The 12,075-nt window shown below is 40.9% G+C and overlaps 1 protein-coding gene across 7 annotated transcripts in view; it reads left to right on the top strand.

Moving 5' to 3' along the window:
- Positions 1-11,586, top strand: part of LOC117536349 — a 57,049-nt gene extending 45,463 nt beyond the window's left edge. For 6 of the 7 annotated variants that reach the window (XM_034201169.1, XM_034201168.1, XM_034201163.1 and 3 more), the window contains 7 exons: positions 43-257; positions 343-596; positions 1,630-1,752; positions 2,772-2,928; positions 4,469-4,513; positions 5,347-5,394; positions 10,777-11,586. In XM_034201169.1, the coding sequence (XP_034057060.1) occupies positions 43-257; positions 343-596; positions 1,630-1,752; positions 2,772-2,928; positions 4,469-4,513; positions 5,347-5,394; positions 10,777-11,042 (1,108 nt within the window). In that variant the 3' untranslated portion in view covers positions 11,043-11,586. The remainder of the gene's footprint in view (positions 1-42; positions 258-342; positions 597-1,629; positions 1,753-2,771; positions 2,929-4,468; positions 4,514-5,346; positions 5,395-10,776) is intronic. The other variant, XM_034201166.1, reaches the window with a different exon arrangement.
- Positions 11,587-12,075: the final 489 nt, after the last annotated feature.

Raw genomic sequence — 12,075 nt, 5'->3', positions numbered from 1 at the left:
TGTACCAAATGCAAACTCTTTATGTTTTTCATGATACTTTAGCCTAAAGTCTGAAGCGGGAAACTTTGAATGCAGTGTCTCAGGCTTGCGCTGGGTCTGTCAGGACAAGGTCAGCTTTAAGTACCAGTTTTGCTCTTCGGAGGAACCCATGAAGAGGATGGAAATGATGAGATACATGCCTGCAGGTCCCCTGATAGACATCACAGTGATTTCTGGGAAGTTATTTGAAGTGTACCTGCCACACTGGATCTGCATAGGTAAGTGATCATGGAGGAAAATATCAAAATAATCATTGCAATTGTTTTTTATTCACATTAATTGTTTATTCTTCATACTATGCAGATGACATCCCTAAAGTATTGCAAAAGTTTGCAGTCCTGCACATAGATGACTGTGGAGATGTTGTGGAAACAGTGTCTGAAGTCACATCGTCCCATGTCAAGCTGTCTGAACCAGTTTTCTCTCCAAGAGCGGTCCTGATGAAAATGGGCTTTCCAGTAAAAATACGCTGTAACGTGTTGATTTATTCAAAAGCCTACGAATCCGACACCGTTCTTCATGTTTACCTGATCCCGCTCGATCCTGCTCTTAAAGAGGTTACTGAATATCTTACTGTCACACATTCAAAATGAAATCAAAACCTACAATGGAGTATTTGGGCTAAATTATGAAAATAACATCTTTAATTCTTAAAGTAGTCCTGTTATGAGAGTAAAGTCATAAGTGAGGGAAAACATTTGAAGGAAATCTTATCTGAAAAGGGTCCTATTGTGTGTTATGGAAATGGAGGATTTTAATACAATCAACTTCCAATCTTCCTTACCTGAACACAGCACCGCACACAGTGAATTCTAGTCTCTGCCTTTAACCCATCCTTAAACAAGAAGCAGTTGACTGCTATATTACAGTGCCCAGTGTGGGGCTCTGGTGCCTTGCTCAAGGTTACCTCAGCATGACCAGGAGACCAACTGCCACCTCACAAAGTATCAGTCCCCACTCTTCACTTGATCCGTTCAGGGACTTGAACCTGCAACCCTCTGGTCGCCAAGCCAAGTCCCTACAAACAGAGCTAGCTCTGCCCAAAGCTAGAAGCTATGTTTGCAACATGACTCTCAATGATCGATACATGGTTGACATATAACCTTATACTTATCATGGTGTTATAACGTGTTCCCTGATAATACTTATCAAGCGAGATATCATTTCGTTTTTTAGATTATCACTCGAGGGAAAGTTCTGCTCCATGGAGAGCTGCTTCAAACAGAAAAGCAATTAAGCCAATTTAACTGTTTCACATGTTGCTATAAATGTGAAATACAATCACAGACGTGCCTCAGACCTATTCGGTGGTAATTGTCGATGACGCTGCAGCATGGTTTGATCTCACTTATTTAGTTACTCTCAAAACGTTAAAGAATTTTTTTTCGAAGGTATGACTTTCTTATCATGACCTTTTCCTCAGTAGCTATTCTGAAATAACAAAATCTAAAATAAACATTTATTTTTCTAGATACTGACCCTAATACTCTGTTGTTAAAACCTTATTGTTTCATGAATGCATTTTAAACACAGATGTTTCTTACTGTAAACTTGAAGCAGGGTTGTTCTTAGATTGATTTCTTTCCCCAGACCATCGACAAGAAAAAAAAAGACTTCAGATTTATCGAAAAGCCACGCCCAAACGAGGGCCTGACGCTGCACCAAGATTTCAACCTCACAGCAGACATAACAACAGACAAGATTTCCCCAGAGGTACAGTTTGCATTGCCAGTCAGCAATCTGATCTGTTCATTGTGAATATTATTTTATTATGGTTCATGTAGATGGGCCAGGTTCCTGGTATTGCTAATGCTGACTAGACTAGAATGGATGTGACACTAATTCAAATGGGACAGTTATTCATTTTGTAAATAATACCTGTGTCAACCATGCAGTGAGACGTCAAAATGGCTACTGTTTAATATATCAATATCAAGGGAACTCACAAATAGTCAGAACCTCAAGATCTCCACTAGTCTTAAACATCCCACTGAGGTGGATTACCTTTGCACCATCAGCTTTTTAATTTACAACCACCAGGCATTGGAATATGTTTCGAGCTGAGCGTAAAATATGCTGGTATTTTATTTCATACATCTGCACTTTTGTTGATTATTCTGTAGTCCATTTACTGTTGTTTGTCTTGTCTTACCCCGGCTGATATCTCACTAAATCCACTGTTTTAATTGTTCCCTATATTGCCCCTATGCCCTGTAAGGTGTCCTTGGGTGCTATGAAAGGCGCCCCCCAAAATAAAAGTATTATTATTATTATTAGGTTTTTACCTACCCAGGGACTGCAGATGGAAATGAGCTAATAGCTAAATTATACCATACATCATCTCTTCCCTTTTTGTAATTAATGTATTGTTATGCATGGTCCTTGTTTAATAAAGACATAATAAGATATCCCATACATACAGAAGAATTAGCTATGGTTCAGTTGCCAAAATCTGTTAATCTAGGGGAGCGAATGTGGGAAAATATATGCTTGTAATTTACCAGTGGCATATCAAATTGTAAACTTAGTAAAAAAGAGGCATGCATATACCATCAAACTTAAGTTCAACAATAAGGACTTCTCCATTTGAAATAAGCAGCATCATTTCTGTTGGCCATGTGACTAATTCACTTTTTTTTAACAACTTAAATCTTTAGTTTATTCAATATTGACCCTCACATCTCATGTTGTCATCTCTCTCTGTTATTTTTTTTTTTTTTCTTCTCACACAGAAAATAACCCTCACCAATGATAGTCAAGAAAAGCAACACTCAATATTCTTTGACGTGGGCTTTGAGAATCCAGACAGTAACTTCTACCTTACACTCTCTCAACTTAACAACGGGGAACCACAGTTACCACCAGTATGGAGCTGTGTGATTCGAAAAGGTCAGTAGGAATTATTACTTAATGTACACCATATGAAAAAATAAATAATTAAATCTGTCTTTTACCTTTAATTAACTAAGGTGTTATGCAAAAGGATTATATTAAATTAAAGAGATCCCAATCCCATTGTATGTCCAAACATATAAAAATTAACATTATTTTAACGTGTTGATGAGAATACAATACATGAAAAAGAAATATGAAAAATCCATATTTTGTATGTTCTGTATTTCAGTTGAGTTACGAAACTCTGGTGATTCAGATGGTAAGATATTTTTGCAGTGAAAGAGACAGGTGGACAACCCTCCGTTACTGGTCCATTGGATCGCAAGTTATTTTCTGTTGTCTGACTGTGCAGTGCTACAGAAAAGCTGTTTTTAAGTAACCTTTGATTCAAGATTCAAAGATGTATTGTCATCACTTAAACACAACTATGGTGTTGTTAAGGATGAAAAACTTAGATCGCAGGTTCCTCAACAGTGCAATTACTTCACATAAAAACATATATATATGGAAAAACAACAACAAAAATGTAAATTCTGCAAGCTTAGGTGTTGAATAGTCTTATGGACTCTGGGATGAAACTGTCTCTGAGTCTGGTGGTTTTTGTCCTGTTGCATGCAGTACCGCCTGCCATTTGGCAGCAGACAGAACAGTTTGTTGCTGGGGGTGATGGGGGTCTTTGATAATCCTGTGGGCTTTCTTCCTGAGCCGCTGGGAATAGAGGTCCTCCATGGATGGCTGCTCCGTCCTGGTGGAAACGGTGACACTGCCATACCAGGCCATGATGCAGTGGGTCAGGATCCTCTCTATGGTGCACCTGTAGAAGGTCAGGATCCTCTCTATGGTGCACCTGTAGAAGGTCAGGATACTTTCTATGGTGCACCGTACACCGTCTCATTGCCGTCGGTGATCAGGCCGATGACAGTCATGGGTCTCTGAGCTTGATGACCAGCTTGGAGGACACGATGGTGTTGAAAGCTGAACTGTTGTCAATGAACAGCATTCTCACATATGTGTTCCTCTGGTCGAGGTGTGAGAGGGCAGTGTGGATGGTGAGGGCGATGGCGTCTGTAGACCTGTTTGCTCTGTAGGCAAACTGCAGGGGGTCCAGAAAGTCAGGGAGGGAGGAGGTGATGAATGTTTTGATTAACCACTCAAAGCACTTCATGGTGATGGAGGTGAGTGCTACTGGGCGGTAGTCATTGAGGCTGGTGGTTTTAGTCTTTTTGGGGACAGGAACGATGGTAGAGTATTTGAAACATGCAGGGACTACAGACTGCAGCAGGGACCTGTTGAAGATGTCTGTGAACACATCTGCCAGCTGAACGGCACACACCCTGAGAACACTTTTGGAAGAGCAAGATGTCAATAAACACAAGAGAGGAATTACAAAACCCAACACATTATCATCATACATTGCCTTTAACCAGTTTAAACAGCCAATCACAGCATGCAGTGTTAGTGTGTCCTACACTAAAGTTTATGTCAAATTGTCATCCATCATATTTCTGACTAACCATATCCATCTATTTTACAGAGGAATCTACGGGTGGACCGTCCTCAGAAAATGAATCAAGGGACAGTGAGTTGTTTATCTACATTAGGTTTTCTTGCTATTATAAAATAGAAGACTTGAAAAGGATACCATTTATTTTCCACCTAAGCAAAAAGTCTTTAGTCCACAAAAACTTAAAAGCCCCACACAAAAGACATAGCAGGGTCTGCAGCTTGGTTATGGATGAAAAATAATAGACTAGCAAATGGGAATATTGTCTACAGAATTTGCAGGTTAACATTTCTCCTCAAACTGCACCCTTCACATTGAGAACGACACTGTCTTGACACTGAATTTTGATGTACATTTACATAAAAGTAGTGTGAATAATGGTGCATAGTCATTTAAGGCTGTGCGATATGGACATAATCAAATTTCCAAATATTTCTGGTCAAATATATTCCACCAAAATTGTAGGGTTGATTATTCGTGCTTTCACAAAATATGTAATGCAGGCACTTAAACCAGGAAAAGACACTTAGGAGATATGACGTTATACAAAGTGCAGTCTGACATCATGATTTCACTATGATATCCATATATGGCCCAGCCCCAATTCATTCACTTGAGATAGGAATTACCTTGGACACAAGCTGGTGTGTTGTAGCATAGACTTAGGAAGCTGAACAGTATTGAGAGACGTGGAGTAACACATTGTTGCTTTTAATCTTTACATTTAGTTGAATATAGAATAACATCAGTCTTATTGTTTTAGGTCTTCTATTAAACTGCCAACCAATGACAGTGCATGTATCATTGACACATTGAATTACCGTATTTTGCTATGTTGCTGTGTGCATGAAAAAAAAGTAAACCTGTTCATCATTAAGCAATTGTTATTTTCCCTCAATTTGTTTCAGCTGCTGGACCCTCAGCTGGAGAGACAGCTCAATACACCACGGTAGACGGTGGGTGCACACTTGATTTTGGTTTGTGATCCCTGTGGATCACAAACTTCACTTATCTGAATCATTCAGATGTCCATTGGCAAACTTCAGAGGGGCCTTTCATGTGCCTTCTTGAGCAGGGGACCTTGCAGGTGCTGCATGATGTTATGTATTATGGTACAGTGTGTTACCAATAGTTTTCCTGGTGACTGTGATCCCACGGGCCAGATCTTGTGTGGAGCCCCAGACCGAGGGTGATTGATGGTAATTGAATGTTTCTTCCATTTCCGTATAATCGCACTAACAGTGGTCTCCTTCTCACCAAGCTGCTTTCTGGGTGTCTTGTAGCCAATCCCAGCCTTGAGCAGGTCTACAATCTTGTCCCTGAGGTCCTTAGACAGCGCTTTAGTCTTGCCCATGGTGGAGAGGCTGGAATCTGAATGATTGATTCTGTGGACAGGTGTCTTTTATACAGTTAACAAGTTGATATTAGGAGTACTTTTTTAAAGGAAGAGGACTTCTGTAACCGGTCTGTGGGAGCCAGAATCCTTGTTTGTTGCAGGGGGATTAAATACTTATTTCCTACAGTTAAATGCAAATAAATTGTTATCTTTTGTATAATGTCAATTTCTGGATTTTCTTTTTGATATTCTTACTTACAATCAGAGTTGGGTGTAACGCGTTGCGCGACATGCGCGTCCACATCTCCACGTGCAGTGCTGCATAAACATGGCTGAGTCAGCGATAACTTTCGAGGGGTGGAGGCAGTGCTGGAATTGGGCCGGTACTCACCGGTACGCAGTACCGGCACTTCTGGTTCTGACCCATGGAGTACCGGCACTTCTTGCTCAGTACCGGCATGCTGGCGGTACTCCGGTACTCATGCACCGTGCCAGTACTCAACACTCTCCCGCCGTTCTTATTATACATCCATATATATATATACAGCCGCCCGGTACTCAGTAGATGCGTCATGAGGTGCCGAACGGACATTCTCATCGCTCTAACCGCTGGAGTTTCACAGCGGCTGTCAGCTGTTTACTCCTGTCATTCAAACAGAACGTGCTGGAGAGGGGGCGGGGCTTATCTTCTCCATGTAAATACTGTGGTGGAAACGACTATGTCAAAATTAACCTATTTGACCGTGATTTAATAGTAATACACGTTTCAAAATAATAATAATAATAATAATGTCGAAGTAACAACATACTGAAAACTGTTAGTAAAACCATGTTTTAATGCTTTACAATTTACATACCTAGATGCACGTGTGTTGTGTTTATGCAGTGCAACTCCCACCCAGTGGGTGGCTATGTAGAGTGATAGAACAGAGCAGGCACGCCCCCGAGAGAAGGAAAGCAAGTCACGTCACAAATTAGCATTTCTAAAATGTTAGCGTGGATTAATAAAAGTGCAAAAAGACAGCGGTTGTCGCCGGAAGAAACTTCAAATACAGAGAATGCTGTGCCTGTGTTGGAAATTGTGTCTGATGGGGAGCTTTCTTTGGTTGATCCTCCTGCTCCAAGTTCTAGTGCATTAGCATTAGCACTAGCTCCGCCGCCTCCTCCAGAGCCTCTAACGTTAGCTGCTGCTGGCGCAACTGCCACCACCAACACCGGGCAAAGCGATGCACCTGACTGCTGGACAACGGACCAGGTGCAATATTTTTGCAAGACCAATGCATGGCTCCTTCTTAAAGATAAGAAGCTAGGATGTCGGATATGCAGAGATGTCAAATCTTTGGGAATACACACTGGACAAGGACTGAAACTGTCAACTGAATGGGGTGAGTGTGCAGTGTCTCATTTCGGTGTTGACAAGGGCAAACAACAAGCTAGCCTGAGAAAAAAAAATCAAAGAACATAAAGAATCACAAGCCCATGTAAAAGCTGCTGACATCCTTACATCTGCTTCACGTGAAACTATTCAACATCAAGTGCAGTCTATGCATAAATCTGAATTAGACACCACTATCAGAGTTTTTCGAACGGCATATAAAATTGGCAAACATAGCCGGCCATTCACAGACATGCCAATTGATTTGAATGTACAGAAACTGATACGGGCTGAACGTGGGCAGGGTTTTGCACTCCAATAAAACCTGTGGCGAAATCATCGACCACATAGCTCATGAGCTAAAGAAAAAAATGGCAAAAGACATTACAGAAAAGCAAAGAAAACTCTGTGTTTTGGTCGATGAATCTACCACTATTAGTGGTAAAACGGTGCTTGTTGTGTGTCTACGCTCAGCATTAGCTGATGCTGAGCCCGAAACGTTTTTTTGGGAGCTGATCGAGTTGGATGGAACAACGGCTGATGACATCACAAAGGCGTTAATGGAGTGTCTTGGAAGAGATTTTAACGAGGACTTTTTAGGTCAGTGTTTCGTTTCTTTTGCATGTGATGGGGCTTCAGTCATGCTAGGGAAGAGAACAGGCGTTGCTACCCAGTTGTGTAGTAAATTCCGAAGCCTGTTTGTGTGGCACTGCTCCAATCATCGTCTAGAGCTGGCAGTTGGGGATGTGGTCAAGGAGGTCTCAGGGCTCAATCATTTCCAGATCTTTTTTGACAAACTCTATTCCTTGTTCCATGCCTCCCCCAAAAATCAGAGGCAGTTAGCGCAGTGTGCGCAAGCAGTCGGACAGCGTCTCCTGGTGATAGGGCGTGTTTTGTCCATCCGCTGGGTGGCTTCAAGTGAAAGGAGCGTCAGAGCAGTCTGGGAAAACTACCGAGTGCTTCATGATCACTTCACAAATGCTGCAAACGACACGAGCAGGGATTCCAGAGACAGAGCAAAGTACAAGGGCCTGGATGATGTGCTCACATCTGCAACGTTTGTCAGCAATCTGGGACTGATGTACGATGCGCTCACAGAGCTCAGCGACCTCTCTCGGCAACTCCAAAAAAGAGAGATGACACTGCCTACAGCAGATAGGCTCTTAACTCGAGAAATACGAGTTTTTGAATCCATGGTCACCATGCCTGGCCCACACATGACTACAGTTCCTACAGCTCTAGCTGAGAAGTCCTTCAAGGGTGTTGCCCTGCGTGAGAATGGCAGGCTTGTACAGATTCATGCAGGTCAGTTTTTCCGCAGTATGGTAGAGAATCTGAGACACAGAATGACTTCCACAACCTCCTCTCATGTCAGCACAAGAGAAATCCCATTACATGCCCGGGAGGCCCGGGACAATCAGCTAATCCAGGACATGAAAGTTATCCATCCTGGAAGTTGGCCTGAAGAGGAGTTAGACGTACAGTATGGGGACGTAGAGGTGCTACGTTTGTGCGAAGTGCTGAAAGTGGACAGAAGAGAGACTGTTCAGGGCTTTCGCGAATACAAGGAAACCAGGGCATCCCGTACACCTGCTGCCATGGAGCCTCTACTGAAAGCAGTCCGAACCATCGCTGTCTCCACTAGTGAGTGTGAGCGGGCATTCAGCTGCATGAACGATATCCTTACTGCAAAAAGGAATGCTCTCTCTGTCAGCCGACTGTCCAGCCTGGTTTTCATTAAATGTAATGGACCATCACTAGGACAGTTCAATCCGGAACAGTATGTGAGGTCCTGGCTGGCAAAGGGAAGGAGAAGTGCTGATGAAAGAGCCTGTCCAGCTTCAGCCCCTGATACTGATGTCCCCAAGGCCTTCTGGAGCCTTTTCTAACAATGTGAAGTATATTGCAAAGCAGCTCACCCAGTGAGAAGACTTTTGGCATAATGTGCCGATTTGTACAGATCCTGGAGATAGAAGGACTTCAGACCAACCAGGGAGTTATCTGATCAGCTTGGTGTTCAATGTAACTCTTTACCATGGCTCAGACTTTGTTACTTGCAGTTACAGTTTCTCATTTTAGATTGTGCAAATTTTGCATTTATTTTTACATGTTCTTTGTTCATGCTCTTTATCATTTTTCTGAGTTGGAAAGTTAGATTGCATCATAGTTTACTTTATACATATTTGTATTCTTCAGTGGTGAAGTATATTGCAAAGCAGCTCAGCCATGTGAGAAGACTTTTGGCACTTTTTCGTTTTTCGTTTTCTGAGTTGGAAAGTTAGATTGCATTCAAAATGTACAGAAATACTTAATTTTGTTAAAGCTTTTTATAAAAAATGCTTCTGACCAGAGCTTTGTTTCCTTGTCATTAATGTTGAACACCACCAGAGGGGCTCTCACCTGAAAGGTCTCTGCTTCATGTGTCTTCAGCAGAAGATCTAGACTTTGATTGCTATATTTTCAGTTAATATTGACCTTACTGAGCTTTAGCCATATCCGCTGCCTATCATAAAAAAATGTAAGTACAGTGAACCTTTCTAAAATATACAGTAGTAAAGAGACAAACCCACCAGCATTATAGTAGCCAAATTCTTGTTTGTGGGCTGTATATATAAAATTGACTTGAAAAAGTTGCTGATTTTAGAGTACTGGCACCTTTTTCATTCCAATTCAAGCACTGGGTGGAGGTATGCCCCTCTGGGGCCTATACTACGAAGCTGGTTCAACCTAACCTGGATATGTTTGAGTTAGCCGGTTGGCCTAATCCAAAACATACGCGCTCTCGCTAAACGGTAATACGACCCGGGTTATCAAGTGGATCCATAGACTGAGTGGATCGCTCAAGCCAGCCGTGTCCTATCTAGTTAGGTGCGCGTTCACATGAAAGGGGTGGTATTTGCTATTTGGAGCATTCGACCAATCACAAACATGGAGAAGCGTACTGACAGCGCAGCGTCATACTTCCTGAATGAAAAGTCAACTATAATATTAGACAGATGAAGAAGTTAAACTTTAAACATCCATGACTTAAACACTTTATCCAGGATAAAGCCACATAGCTGCACCTGCAAGGTGAATACAGCTGCTAACAGAAAAAGTGTTTGAATGCGTACATTAACAGGTTTATGATATCACTGCCCCGTCTAAGACACGATCTGACTTTAATTACATTTGACTCGAGTGTTTCGTCAACTTAATGTGTTGGACCTACAGCTGTTCGCACTGTAGGTGCGCCGCAGTCTGCGTGATCTGCCTGTAGGGAGGGGCGGGCCGGCCCTGTGAGTAAAGTAACGAGTTACTTTATGTAGAGAGTAACGAAGTAGTGTAATATATGACTTTTTTTAAAGTCATATGTAATAGGCCTATGTAATATATTACTTTTTTTTAGTAACAACCCCATCTCTGCTTACACTGTTAAAATAAACCTACCATTAAAATTATAGACTGTTAATTTTTTTGTTAGTGGACACACTTACAAAATCTGCAAGGGATCAAATACTTATTTCCTCCACTGTATTTAAAATAAAGAAGTCACTGTTATAGAATATTAAATTATTTGTTTAGAAATGTATCAAGTTGGCTTCATGGTATCATCAACACTTTACTCATTATTCCCTCCTTCCTCAGGTGAGCACTTTGTGGATAAACATAGGACCGAGCTGATCAACAGAGTGAACTGCGTTGCAGACATTTTGGACCAGCTCCTTGATGAAAAAGTCATCACACAATCGAGTTATAGTGAAATCCTGGTAATCCCAACCACTAAGAAACAGATGAGGGAACTCTTCAGTGGTCCCCTGAAATCAGCAGGGCCTCATGGCAAAGACGTCTTCTACAGAATCCTTGAGAAAGAGGAGAAATGTCTCATTGATGACCTAAAGGGAAATAAGTGAATGTTACGGATAAATCATTTTTTAGACTAAACGTACATTGTGCCTCAAGAAAAAAAAGCGTCTTAAACGATTACAATGGGGAAATAGTCATGTAAATGTCTCTGTGGGGGGTTCTATCAAATAGCTTTTGCACCTTCATGTTTAATCATAGCTCTTGCCCTTTTTTTACACTTGGACCAGTCATATTTTGTAAAATGAATACGTTTTCCTGTAAGTTTAAAACCAGATTCAGCAAACCACGTAAGTCATTCATGTGATGTAATGATGTAAGAAATGATTTAGCGTTATCACCTGCATGTAATGTTTTAATCCAGCAAATCCCAGATGGATTGAGTCAGCTTTTAACCTATTTTTTATAAATGAAAGGATGCTTGATCCTGAATGATTATCCTTAGGCTTTGCATGCAGATTTTAATTTTGATTATTGTCTTATGTGCTAAAGGATTCTCTCGTTGTGTTTTCCCTCATGAAAATATTTTTACTTATGGAGGCCAATGTTTTCTATTTCGAAATACATTTTCAATAAACTCTTATAAATATTACACATGTCGAGTGAATAGTGTTTTAAAAGTTGAAGCAGACATAAAAATGTAATGAAGTTAACAGATTTAGGAACTTCGCTTTCCTCCTAGATTTGTTTTAATGTTTACATATTATTCTTATTATTTATTAAACTGGTTGTTCAGAGGGGTACTGTGGAAGAAGGTAGTATTATTTTGCCGTTATCCACAAACATTGATTTATTAACCAACCGCAATTTGTATGAACTAATTGTTTAGCCTTACCTACTTGTATGTTTGGATGAAGGGAGGCAGGACTTTACTTGGTGATGAAAGTACAGTTTATACATTTAAAGGGGAACTGCAGCAATGTTTAGATATCCAGTCTGTTTAGGAGTCTTGTAAAGTAGCTGCAGCATGAGTAAACAAAGTTATACAAAGCCTTTTGTAGCTGGGAGTTGTCTGAGAGAATGCCTGTTGGAGGTCAATACTACACATTTGGAAATATTATGTGTTTGTATTATGTTAGATTT

Source organism: Gymnodraco acuticeps, unplaced genomic scaffold (genome assembly GCF_902827175.1).
Source record: "Gymnodraco acuticeps unplaced genomic scaffold, fGymAcu1.1, whole genome shotgun sequence".
Lineage (NCBI taxonomy): Eukaryota > Metazoa > Chordata > Actinopteri > Perciformes > Bathydraconidae > Gymnodraco > Gymnodraco acuticeps.
The sequence above is the reverse complement of the archived record's forward strand: the minus strand, read 5'-3'. Positions and strand labels throughout refer to the sequence as shown.